The sequence below is a fragment of the Habropoda laboriosa genome, unplaced genomic scaffold, assembly GCF_001263275.1.
Source record: "Habropoda laboriosa isolate 0110345459 unplaced genomic scaffold, ASM126327v1 scaffold92, whole genome shotgun sequence".
In the NCBI taxonomy this organism is placed as follows: Eukaryota; Metazoa; Arthropoda; class Insecta; order Hymenoptera; family Apidae; genus Habropoda; species Habropoda laboriosa.
Window position 1 is genome coordinate 461418 of NW_017100268.1, and position 14067 is coordinate 475484.

Here is a 14067-nt window from a genome sequence, read left to right on the forward strand (position 1 = left end):
AAATAAAGAAATAATGTAAAAATTAATGAAAAAAGAGCACTAAATTAATTTGTACTCCTAATAGATAACTACACGGTGTCATAGAGGATTAACAACCGAAAATTTAAAATGATACGGCCAAAATAACAGATTTTGCGGCCGTGGTTGAAACATTTGCCGTCAGCCACATATGTTACGCATGAAAATCTACCGCAGCGAAAGGGTTAATTTCCTATACTATCTACTGTCCATTATCTTCATGAACCTATCAAATTAATTCCAACCCGATCCATCCACAGAACAAGCTAAACAACGAAGACACCAACGAGTAAACAGAAAAACAAAAATGTCAAGCAACAACCTAGAAAGTATGAATACCAAAAGCTAACTAAAAAATAGAAAAAATTGCAGAATCTGTGCGATGGAGAATTTCGCAAAAAAAAAAAAAATAAATAAATAAATGTTATCCCATAGACGGATCGGGGAGTGTTCGATTCGTGGGAAAAGTAATCTCCGTGGACCTTTAATTCCTATTCTATCTGACCAGCAAACTCTTCTCGAGTACTCCGACTAAGCAGACTTTAACAAGCAGAAAGTTTCGCATTGAAATTCCGCGCAAAAGCGGTACGCGCTCCTCCGGACGAGCCTTTTTTTCTCCCGGTTACTTCGCTACGAAAACGTCATCGGGGTCCACTCGGACCGATTGGCCCGCCGAAAATTCGAACTTCCGCTGATTAAACCGAGACGATGCAGCGTTCGCGTGAATATCGGCGGGGAAACTCGGTTTCGCTCACGGTTCCCCATCGATCGTCGCGTGATCTCCGCTCGATACGATCGAAACTTCCATTACCAGACAGAATGAGAAACTTATCTTAGACTTGATTTTAACGAGCAAACGAAACTTTCGAGACAAAAGTCAGCGGAAGTTTGCGCGAGACACGGTTAACTATTGAACGTCTGAAGTGATTCAAAGTGGAGACGATCGCTTTTCGTTTAAATGGATTTCGAAATGAAATAGCGATAGTACCGATGAATTTGTAGCATCTATTCTTGGATCTACTGAAACGGAAGGATTATCCTTTCGGAAATGTTTTATTGATACACGCGATCGATTTAAAAATTGAGAAGGAATGATGTTCATTCGTGTGAAAAATCAAAATTTCATGAAAATTTCCTTTTCTTGACTACTCTTAATTGATGTCCTTTCTGAAACGGTGTATCTAGTATATCAGATTCAGTTTTCTGTTTAAAGCACATCATCAATCTTCATACTAAATTTTACCTTTTTTAATTTAATAATATTTCTTTCCGACTGCATTCACATAATTGATTCAAAACCACCAAGTTTCTATCGCGATGGTGTTCGTAAGCTGCCAGAAAAATGGCAAAAAAGTCATCCACAGTAATGGAAATTATTTCGATGTTTGATATACTTTCTTTCTTTTTTTTAAATAAAACTTTAACTGTCCCAAAAAGTCGGAAAAAATTCATTTCTAGCAAACTTAAAAAAGTATAAATTTCCTACTATCGAACACATCTCGATACACTTTGCAAGCGTGCCTGTGCCAATCTTCATCTCGTAAAATGACCAAAAATTGCAACAATTAACTACACAAATCCATCAAACGAAACGTTTCGAAATCTTCCGCCACTTCTGATCAATGTCACTGATTTTCCACCAACGGGAGTCGTAACAATCTTCCTCGAGTCTCTCGATCTCGTCCACGAGAAATCAGCCTCAGCGAATAGAACGCGGAACGAACGCTCGGTACATTTCGGTTTTACCAGATTGAACGACGTGATTTGTACATTATGGAGACGAACAGGTGGCGAAGTATTTCACGGCGTGCAAGTTGCTTTCTGCCAGGCAGAAATCAATTTCTCGACGTACCGCGCCGCACAGTTGCTCGATTCGATAAGTCCTCCTCTTCGGACCTATTTTTTTATTTTCCCCCCACAGCGATGTTACATCGAACGACGACACCGTGTAGAACGCCGTCGATAAATCGCCGGATAGAAAAGTCCGCGTTTGTCGGTTTCGAAATCTCTTTCCCGCGAACGATACCGGCTGTAATTCCGGATTTTTAGCTTTTCCCTCTTTTGCCGCGCGAATATTGCGAAACGTAAAGCAATTTGCACGCCGGCGATCGAATACTCGAAATTGTTTGCCAACATACATTTCCGGTCGGAGGATTTTAAACCGATATAATGCAAGATATTAAAAAAATTTTCGTGTTTTTGATCCGCGTGCCATTTCTACCCCCGATAGAAATGACAATGCAATCGCAATAAAATCGGACCGCCCGTTTTTCGCGCCGAAGAATGCGCTGGGAAATTAATTTTTTCTTCTTTTTAATCGGCCTGCCTCCGACGAACAAATTGTAGCAACGTAATTTACACATTTCGACGCTTTAAAGCAACTCGTGCCTTTAGTAAAACAATATTCGAAAAAGAACCTGCGTATAAAGAAAATGTATTATCGTTTATTAGAAACGCGGAACAATCTACCCAGTAAAAATTCCACGTTAATCAACGCTCAATTCAGAGAATACGAAGTTACCGTTAAATTGTACAAACCAGATCGTGAAACGCGTGTACAACAAAAAAGAAACATCACGTTCATCTCACACAGGACGTTCGACAAAATTGCAATTCCAGCCAAATACTTTATCTTTCCACGGACAAAAAAAAATTCCGCAACTATGAAGGACTCGCTGAAAAGAATTAAGACTTTTCCTAAAGACCACCTAGCCTTAATCCCAGCGGTCCGAAAGAACTCTAACCGTTGGACAAGCCGGAAACGATTCCACGTCACGCTCATCCTATCATCCCCTCTGAAACTCGTCCCTCCCTTTGACGAAGAGGACCAACACCGCCGCTAGAAATTTCCGGGAGATGTTCGTTCGAGTTCGAGCTGCTTCGATCGGTTGAATCACGTCGAATCGCGACAGTGGAATAGATTCGAGGCGACCTGGGGGATCCGTCGCAAATCTCCACACGTATTCGACCACGAACGAGCGTAAAGAGCGCGCAGGACCGTCCGGCAAACGACGACCAGAGTTTCCGAATTTAAGCCGAAATATTATAATCCCGTACGTCGATATTACGACCAGGTTCATCCTCGAGCAGCTGACGCGCGATGTCCTTGCAGGAAGTTCGTGCAGCAAGTGGTACCTTCCCGTCGTCTTCCCAGTAACGGCTGACTGTGTGAGCGTAAAGGGCGGCTGGTGTCGCGTGTGTCACCCTTGTAGTGGTCACTAGTCCTGTTGATTTACCTGTCAGCATAGAAAAGACGAAATGTTCGTTTATATTCGCGATCGTGATGTTATCAACTATTTATATCAACTGTTTGCGGTCGAACCCCCGGATATTCTTATCAACCCAAGGCGTTTCTACCTTCCAAACTCTCTGCGGACCGTTTGCCTGCAGAAACGGGGAAAAAATAATAATAATATGCACACAGCTAAAATTTATACGTTTTTCAGGCAATAATTGACTTAGCGCGCGCTAAAAAATAATTTTGACCAATAAGACTACCATGCCTACGGATATATGCCATGTATACGAATATTTTACTCTGAATTCCAAGAATAGAACAGAGTGAAGTAATTTTGAAAATTCACTTTCTACAGTCTCCTTTAACTGTAAGATCGGTTAATTTCAAATGGCGTGTATTTAAAGAGATCCGAACACAGTATTCGTGAGGAAAAATATGAACCTCGGACATAAGAAAATATGAAAAATTGACAAAACGCGGATTTGTTACGTGATAGTTTTTATTAACTTGAAAATTTCATTGGAAAAATTGCAAGCCACATTTCAAAGTGTCTTATCTAATACTAAAAAGTTGACAAAACGGTACCTGTTCGAAAATTTCTTACACGAAAATTCCACTCCTTGCCAAGAAAAGAAAAACTGACTTGAAAATTTATAAGCCATATTTCTAAGCGTTCCATGACAACGTGTACTCTCTGTTCACCTCGGTAGTTCAGATACGCCAAATAAAATTGATGTATGTAGTCTTTTGTGCCGTCTGCGTTGTGCAAGTAGAGGACGCTCGAAATTTAGAGGTGTACTGTTCAGGGATACGTAAATTTGATCGATAATCGCGGGGTTATCGACGCGCAACCATGGGTAAATTTGGCGACTGTAAGTGCTCGCGCGCGCGAGCTCGTGACTGACCACTACCCCAGCCAGCAGCTTTTCCCAGCGCCACCTGTTTCGTAAATCAACCCCTTTCGGCTGGATCACCGCGCTGCGGCTCGTTTGTAACACCGCGGTCGACTTCATCACGCGCGCACACGCGCCGCACCTGCACACCGGTGCGTTTCGTGGTGACAAATTCTTGGCGGGTACGGGGTAGCAAGAATCAATTACCCGGGGTAATTTTGCGCCTCGCGGAGGGAACCTGTTCTGGGTGGAATGAATGGGTCGAGGCTTGTTCGTGTGAACGCGTTATCGGAGATGTGTTTGTGTCAGGTTACGTTTGATGGGTTTTGAATGGTTCTGCTGTGAGTGCGGAGCTTTTCGGGTCGAGAAGTTGTTGGGGAAAGTTTGTAGGATGTCGAGCTCGGGTCAGAAGTTTAAGATCTTGCGGTTTGCGGTGTCGAACGTTTGATTTTGACGGCTCGCGACGTTATTGTAAGTATCGTAAGTATCGTAAGTCGACCGAGTGGCTGTCGAGATGATTTAAAGGGACGTGATTTAAATACACGATCCTGTGGCGTTTGCAAATAGATAAAGTTTGGCAATTTTTTTCATAGGTAACTACTAAATGAGGAATATCAATTTTTTCGCAGATAACTTTTAACTTTTTCTCGAATTTTTGAAAATTTTTCTCTTAACACCATGTGTTGCCTCGCAAGAAATCGCGACGAACCCTCGGTCTGGCGGATTATCGTCATAAACTTGTTCAATTACACTTGGCCGCCAGACCGAGGTACCGGTCCTCTCGCGCGTACCGTACCTCCCGTGGAGAGGTCACGTGCGCGGTGGAAAGTCACGCGGCAACCCCTGGGAAAAACCCAAAAATGGGGGTTTTCTAATGTTAAGCAACAATCCCCTTCCCTTGGAAGGAGCTGCGTCCCACCTAAACAACCTCCTCCAATGGGGAATCAGCACCTACAGCCCCAAGAAGAAATCGGCCACCAATCAGCAACTGGCCCCGAGCGGATAAAACTAAGGAAACGAGGCAGAAGCGCGTCCTTTTTTGGAAGTCTTAGCAGTTGGTCTTACGAAAATTAGTATTTTGATAGTCTGTTGCAAATAAAACTAGTTCTTAGCATTTCACACTGAATAAATCGAGGTGTGATTAAACTCGCGTACCAGTTCGGCACTTAAGCATCGAACATTACGTGTTAAAGGCGCTTTCTGATTTTTTTGTTCGATTCTAATCTGTTAATTGTCGTCATTTCTCACATAAAAATTGAAATTGTCGAGTAACTGTTGCAAAAACGGAAATTTATCGAATCCTGTGCTTTTTCTTCTCTTATCGTATTAATTATCTTATACAATTATTTCTTAGTATCACCTTGGTAAACCCACTTATCGTGAAACAAAGAATGGGGCACGTAAATAGGTACTAAATTGTTACATCGCGATATCAGATAAATGCCAGGTTAACTTAATAAAGAAAGGGTTAATTAGGCGTGGACTATATAAATAGTAGTAACGAAAATGTTTATTGGAACGAGGTAACAAGAACGAATATAAAGCAAATATTGTTTTCGTTTACGGTAAAAGCCAAAAATGTTTATACGTATAAAAGTTTTAATCTCGTATTCATCCGTTACTTCGTGCAATTTCGAAGGGAACGAAACAATTCCGACAAACCGGTAAGATAAATGTTAAAAGACGAAATAAAAGATCGTCAGAATTGAGCAAAATGCAGTTGCCATAGTATCTGCAGGAAATAAAAGAAGTCGTCAGAAGATTCATCAAAAGACCCCAATTATGCATTGAAGCCAACGCTCGTTGCATTGAGCATTTGTTATTAACTTCATATTCAGATGATAATATGTCTTGATTAAACGACCAGAATCACACAATACGTTATGCAAGTTGTTGAATTTCCCTTTTCGTACTCTGCAAAGAAGTTAAAAAAAACTATCGACAGAAAAAGAGATTTTCTTTACCTGTACAAACAGATTCATCTTTAAATAATTTCTTTAACCCTTTCGCGACGGCAGAACTAACGGGTCGTCGTGCCATTAGTGCACACCATGAGTGTCTCGCGTTTTTCGAGCTCCCAGTGCGTCCGTGTGAAATCTTAGAGGATTTCGTTGGAACAGCAGAAGACTTAAGGGTGTATCGGATAAAGGGAATGTTGTCGAGGCCTTGTTCTGTACTTTAAAATAAATCTTCACTTTGAGTTGTCGAGGCGCGAGCCAATGCGACGCGCGTAGTGGATGCCGGATATAACCGGCGCTAGCCAGTGTGAAGCATTTAGTGGATGCCGGATATAACCGGCGCTAGTCGCGAAAGGGTTAAACATCTACTAAGGTTTCTATGTCCATAGCAGCCACAAATACATTCAATCATCGCGTTCAGAATATCGATCGCTAACCGACGTGTCAATTCCTCCGTGTACAGGTTAAAAACGAGAGAAATATAGCACACGACGTATTTTCAGTAGCCTCGAATCACATATCGTACGATCGTTTGATCCGTGAGAAAAATTTCACAATTCAAACCAGCACGGGGACGATCAAAACCACAAACAACTCGTCCGAAAGTAAGTACTATACTTCCCGCTGATTCGCTGGATCTCCTAGCCCCTTGTTAAGTTTTAACCACTCGTCGTAAAAAAAATTCGCTTCCCTCCCTAATTAGAATTTTTCCCCGTCGTTAGAGGTGGGGGAGAGAAGGGTGAGCGGAAAAGTGTCTCGATGGAGGACCAGAGGGAGAGAGAGAGAGAGACGGACCGACAACTTTTTCATCGAGGATGATCTAGGGAAATGCGGTTGCAAATGAATTCAAGCGACGACGCTGGGATACCATAGCCGCGAGCCGCTCGGGATCGTATCATAATTAAGTGGATGTTCGCGAGATCTTAACGGCGCCCGACAAAAGTCTCCACCTCTCTCTCTCTCTCCCTCGTTTTCGTTCTCTCGGTCTCCACTAGCCCTTCCCGCAGATCGGAAACGGATTAAGTTGGCACGCGGAGATCTATGTTCTCGCGGGATTAGCAATTACGTTAAGTGGGCCGGCGTTGGAACGGGCCGGATGGTAATCGGCTTCAGTGCGTCGATACACGGCCCTTCATCAAAGCTTCGCTCTTGACCCTTTGATCTTAGCATCTGGGCCTTCAATTATGATTTACCATAACGAATGGAGCAACGACTTTGTGCACTCTGACGAGTGAATCGGTTATCTGATGTTTGAGAAGCGAGAGGCTGAAATCGCGACGACAGCATACACCGTGATTTGTTCTATTAGGTCGTCACATAAGTACGTGCCGAATTTTTATTATTTGGATCGATATTTTGAACGAATTGTTAAATTTGATTAGAAAAAAAAATATCGTTGCTACAGAATTTCCTTGGATTTTCATTAAAGCATTTTTCTGTTGTGAAAGAGAAAATGTGTAACGGGGATGAATTAATGAAAAAGTAACACTCGTCTAAGAAAGAATGAAAAAAAATAACAGATGTTTATAAACTGAAATCGCGAGGTAAACATTGTGATTTCTTCTACCTTCTTGTGTGTGTGTGACAGAGAAAACGTGCAATTGTAACAGGATTAAAATTGTTCTAACACTCAGGAATTTCAGAGTAATATGTCGAACGAGAAAGCCAATGTTGGCATAAAATTTTGAACACAAAGTTAACATCTCTCCAGAAGAAATGAATTGTCTTAATTGTATATACACGTCGTAGCTGAATTACCGAGCAAATTTGATCAGCGGTTCGTTGGTTCACATTTCTTCTTAAATAGGAAAGAAGTTTGCCGACAAACGTTCCGATTCAATCTCAGCCGATCGACCATAGAATTCACGGAGGCTGATGCAAATTTTCGCAGGTTCTACAGTAATTTTGGTCGGGAAGGTTTGCACGAAGGAAACCACGAAGTTCCTCCGCAATCCCGACCTAATTCATTTTTAAAGCCTCCCGCTCTCGTGCTAAACGGGGAAATTTCTCCTTCTTTTCTTTTTTTCCTTGCGGTATATGTTCTTTGTTCGAGGAAAACCGAGGAAGGGAAATTCAAACACAAGGTAGGGTATTAAGCTTCAAGATTGTTTTTGACTGATGAAACGCCGGCAACTTAATTTCTTCGACCCGGTAATATCGTATTTTAATTTTCACTTTTTCCCTCTTCTTTGTCCTGTTCACTTTAAAGTTGAACATTCCAGAAATACAACATCCGTTCGTTCGCCTATGTAATTTCCGCTTGCTCCTCTTGTTCCATTATTGTAAATCGGCGTGACGTTAGCTAAAATGGTGGGAAAAAATGCTCGAAATCCGATTTCAGCGAATATGCAATACTAAAAGCAGTATTCGTATTTTTCAACCGAATCGTTCTTAAATCGTCCCGAGTCCGCGATGCAACAGTTACGCCCAGAAATTAAACGCAGAGCGGATCGTTTCGTTTGCTTATCTCTTGCAACAGTAGTACGGTGAAGAAACCGTTAAAAGATGGACATTTTTGCGACTCCTTATCGTAATTAACGTTGCTGGTAATCAGCGTTTTTATCTCGCGTACATACACTACCGGCCAAATGTTTCGAATCACTGTGCATTGCAAGTTACACAAAAATTTCCAGAATCAAATTAGCAATTTTAAGAATATTTTAACCAATTTTTCCTCGTTCAAATCAATCGAAATAAGGTAAAATAATATCAATCTCCGCAACATCAATTTCAAATCTATAAAAAATTAGCAGCGGATTCAATTTTATCGTAAATTAGCAGGTGATTCGAAACTTTTGGCCGGTAGTGTATGTCTCTACTTGCAAATGAGCAAAACCTAGGAACATGAAATTGCAATTATTTCGGAAATTTGGAGTGTGCACACTTTTCACGTAGAATCTGCAATGTATCATTAATTCGTTATTTCGACAGAGAATTAAATGGAAAAGAAATTGAATTATCCTGATGACAAAAATCGACACAGCAGACGGTTCGATGCGATGCAAAAACGACACAGCGGACGATTCAATACAATGCAAAATCGACACGACAAATGAGTGATATTCTATTATTACATTAAACTGACGTAACTATAATTACGCTGAAATAATCGGTAGTAGTGGTTGCATTATTAATAATGTAAATTATAATTGCAGTTATTCCAGTATAGTCATGTAGCTATAACTATAGTTCGCATAATTAACAATACTATGAATATAACTATACTGAAATAACTCTAATTATAATTTGCATAATTAATAACACTACAAACACAACTATACGAAAATAACTACAGTGACAATTTGCACGATTAATAATACAATCAGTCATAAATAACATAGAATTAAAAAATGAGTTTGTGTTATCCAAATAAAAAAATCAACCAACATGATACCTGTAGCAGCATGCAAATCTTCAAAGCACTATTTTATTTTCTCCATAAAAAATACTTCAAGTCCTTTCACTAACGTCACAGCTGATATGTTTAACCCTTTGCGATCGGCACATTTCTCTGGTTGGACTACCAGCTAGTCGGAGCAAATTTAGATTTTTAAAGTTATTTTTGCATAGTTGATTTATTATATATATAAGGATATTGAAAAACAGAATATTTTGAAACTGATATATTTTTTTTAATACATACTAGTTATAGTGCATAAAAATAAAACGTTTTAATTTTTGTAATTTTCCAAAGTATGATACTTGACAAAACAAAGATCATGCCGCCATAGCGGCGACACCGATTTCTAGAACAAAATTGAAATGCCGCCACTATGGCGGCACCGATCGCAAAGGGTTAAAAAAAATTGCCAAATTTTCGAAAATAATCGACTCCGGGGATAGAGCAAAGCACCCCCGTCAATATACATTTTGTTTCAAATCGATATCTTAATCCGTTCTCGAGATACAAAGCGACAAAGTGCAACGTTAAAACGTTAAGAGACGAATGACCCGAAAACCTCCTGACCTATATCTGTTTCTTAGAAATGCGTACGCCTCGCTAGAAGTAGTAAAGCAAAAAACTCCGGCTCGGAATCTCTGCCAGTGACTAGAGTGTGTGAGAGCTCGTGGCTCGTCCCGCCCACTCGCGCGGGAGCGAGAGGTCCGAACGTGCGTGGGCGACAGAGATAGTTAAGTGGTAGAAAGTACGGTTCGCTTTGAGCGACGATATCTCGATAAAGAAAAGTCGCATCGACGTGAAACAGAAACTATTTTGAAGAAGAGGATTTTGCGCCTTACGAGAATCAAACTGTATTAATGTAACAACCATAATTTTGGAGCAATAACGACGTGAAGTTTTAGCAGATTTCACGTCCTGTGTAAGTATATGGGAGTTTTTTTGCAGATGCATAGTTTTCGAGGTAAGTGTTACTTAGAACGATCCTGTTGGATATTTTTAACGTTACTAATGATGGTCGTGATAATTACATAAAGTGTAAGGAATAAAAATTGATAGAAATTTGTTGTTCATCGTAATCATTTGGGAAGCTTTAAATAAAAATTTAAAAATTTATATCGTTCAGGTTCGTGTGTAAGACAGATATGATCCACCATGCGTTGAATTTTGTTGAATGACGAATAGGGGAGTAGTGGTAAATCTATAATAGCTTATTAGCCGGTACGTATGTACGACTTTCAAGTCTAATTTACATAACGTGTTGAGATATGCGAAATATTTTGTATTGCAATATGAAAATGATTTAAACTTATTAATTATTTCCTCGAAGTCCACGCTGCATATTTTTATTGACATATGATACCAACTTTTGGGACGAAATTTAATTTAATGATCTAATGATTTAAATTACATTTTCCCGCCAAAGTTAGTGTCATATATTAGTCAAAATATACACATGTACTCGTTATACTTGGAGATTCTAAAATTAATCATTTTTTGTTACGATCTTAAGAACTTCGTAATGACTTTTGTGTGTCAAATAATTTTATATTAAACTTGTAATTACAGTTGGTAGATTTGAGTGAACGTCTGTAGAATTCAGTAGATTTCCGTAGGTTTCGAAAGATTTCAACAGATATTAGTAGAACAGAGTAGATTTAAATAGAATTCGACAGAGTTCGATAAATTACAATAGATTTCAATACATTCCAGTATGCTTCCCATTCACAAACTGTCCCAACACTCACGAACACCAACGTACATACGTGTTTAAAAAGGACATAATTCACGCGTAGCAGCCATCACAACCACGTAAGTGGAAATTACTCGAAATTTTATTTTTCTCTCGCGTCGACGTTTCGACTACAAAATATTACGGCAATAAAGCATAGATGTCGAGCTTTCGCTGCCGCGATTCCTGGCACAATCTCATTTAGAATCGTATAACGTATCTAGGCTTTCCATTAACGCCCTTTTCGTCCAATGTTTTTGCCGCCCCCACGTCTACTCTCCCCCTCGAACGCTCTCCTTTCTTCCAGGCTCCATAAAGAACAATTTCGCAAATGGAGCGGCACACTTTCGCCGCGCAAGATAATGTCGCAAGAAAACCTGTCGGAAAGATGAAAAGCCCCGCGAGGGAAACGTAGGGACAAGTGTCTGTGAGTTTTTACGGGGACAACCTGGATAAACCGCGGGGCACGAAACGTCGAAAGTTTACGATCGATCTAAGTAGGTACATGGCCGGAGGGAGATTGAATCTCTCTCTCTCACTCTCTTTCCGGTTCGCGGAAATTTTCGTCTGGGATATCCGCGAAATTCAAATGCACCGTTCGAGCGGCACACGATCAGGGGTCCGCTCTACGTCGACGTGACTGCGATGATGCGAATGAATTATTGATCAGCGAGAACCGTAGGAGTTAGTCAGTCGTCATTGGATAAAGTTCATTCGACGAGGCTGTCCCGCGTCGCCGGAAACTCGACAGATGAATTTGCAAATTTTAGATCGCACCGGAGAGCCGGCTAAATCTCTTCCCTTGAACACCCGTCGAATTTCCGCCGGAAAATTCACCCACGTCCGTCCGTCCGTCCCGCGTTACGAACAAAAGGTAAAATCGATATTCCGTTTAACGAATGCATACTCGATTCAATTAATTTCGCGCTAATTATTTGTCGAGACTTTCCCACCCACCCTTTGACCTATCGATGAAGCCGCGTCGCTGAAGCTATTCCCCTTTCCATGGATAGCACTCGGATGCGGGATTAATTAACGAGATATCAATGTCACTACGAATTCAATTTTTTCGAGTCGATGAGAAGCTCGTTGTGCGGCAAGTGCGGCTTTTACGTGTAAAAATTTGCCTCTTTTTTAGCGAAACGGTCTCTCAGTTAGACGTGGTTTTGGCAAGATTCGGGATGTATTTGTGATTGGTAGGTAAGTCGATTTGACACAATACTAATTCTAATCATCATTAGAATAAAATGATTTTTTTCTTTCATCTTATCATTCTTGAATTATGTAAACTTGTCACAAACCATTAGCCTCGACATCTCAGAAAACTTGAAACACTTCGTTATTATTAAAGCAAGTAACAATGATAACTTTGATTCAGCGAAACTTCGTAAAACACTTCACTTTCGAGTTTTCCCATAATCGCAATTCCACGTGAAACTTCTCTCTCTCTCTCGTCAAGCCCGTCACCTGTTCGACTCCAACAAGTGTGAATGCAACAGTATTAATTCTAAATTGGTGAAAGTGAAGGTGGAGAGCAGGAGAAGTCCTCAAGATTCCAGGACATTCGATCAACTTGCTAAACGGTAAGTAAACTCTCTCTTGTCCCTTAGTCACGTCCCACGGAATTCCACCGTGATCGTGATAACGCGAACACGTCAGACGCGATCGAACGTGCGGACAATAATTGTAAATTGACAAATTGCACGGACAGAGGGGCTGGAAAGCGAGATCGTGTTGGCACGCGAACCAGAGAACAGCTTCAAGGGCAAACGGCGTACGATTAATCAAACGAGCAATTCGTCTTAATGATTGAGAGCTAAGACAGCTTGCGCTTTCGTGTTAGACGCAGTCAGACAAGTACAAGCACGGCTATGTGCGACGTGTTTATTAGTGATTCCGAGATACATACAGGGGTGGTAGAGAACGGCTGTGCGAGTGTTTAGTCTCGAGTTGCTCGAACGAAGGGTGTTCGAGCTAGAACGACAAAGGTGAGAAAGAAAAATGGTCGGGACAGAGTACAGTCGATGGAAGAAATCCAGGTGAAATCGGTCAGGTGTGAAAATTGACACGTTCAAACATACCGACAAGAGAAATGACAGAAACGTGAAGAGATAAAGATCTAAGGACAGCACGGAAACGGTGTCGCTGTTTAATTCTACAATTTACGATCTCGCTATATTTCTGCAACATCAAACAGGAATCTCGTTTCCAATGCGTGTCATCGTATCGTTAAAACTCGCCACCGACGGCGTTATAATTCAGTGTGTAAACAGGCAAAAGATCGCGATCGGACGTGTCTCTATCGGAAATTGAAATCAACGTGCACAGTCCCATGAATATCCTTAGCGTACCAAGGAGGACAGAGTATGTGTAATAAACCAGTTGATGGAAAGTCCTTATTTACGAGCATTTCAATCGCTCGAATAAACATCCGCGGTTCCATTTTCGAATTGAATTCAGGTATCGCTTATATGACCGGACGACGACGCTTATCGCGCTCGTCTGGTGAAAATAGAAAATCGTGACTGAACGAAAACGCTATCAGCTCGTACCGGTGACAAGGAAGTTCCAATCGCTACACCCAAATACGGCGGCTCCGCGAATCTCGCCTAACTCCCACACCACCCCTTAATATTCATGCAAGCACGCCGGAGAAATTCTGTTAATTGCGCGATATCGTTCTAATGAGGCTAAGTTATAACCAGACGGGGCCAATGGGAGCTGTAGATTATCCTGATATCCGATGACTTCGATAGATATCGAAATCAAAGGCTAAGCTCGGTAACATCGTTCGCAAATGAACGAATATTCCACGGAATCGCGTCGACTTT

General features: G+C 41.0%; 1 protein-coding gene across 1 annotated transcript in view; it reads right to left on the minus strand.

Moving 5' to 3' along the window:
• LOC108573385 (alkaline phosphatase-like) overlaps nucleotides 1-14067 on the minus strand; it is a 136382-nt gene that overhangs the window by 117384 nt on the left and 4931 nt on the right. The window contains exon 3 of the mRNA XM_017935826.1: nucleotides 3076-3254. Coding sequence (XP_017791315.1) covers nucleotides 3076-3254 — 179 coding nt within the window. The remainder of the gene's footprint in view (nucleotides 1-3075; nucleotides 3255-14067) is intronic.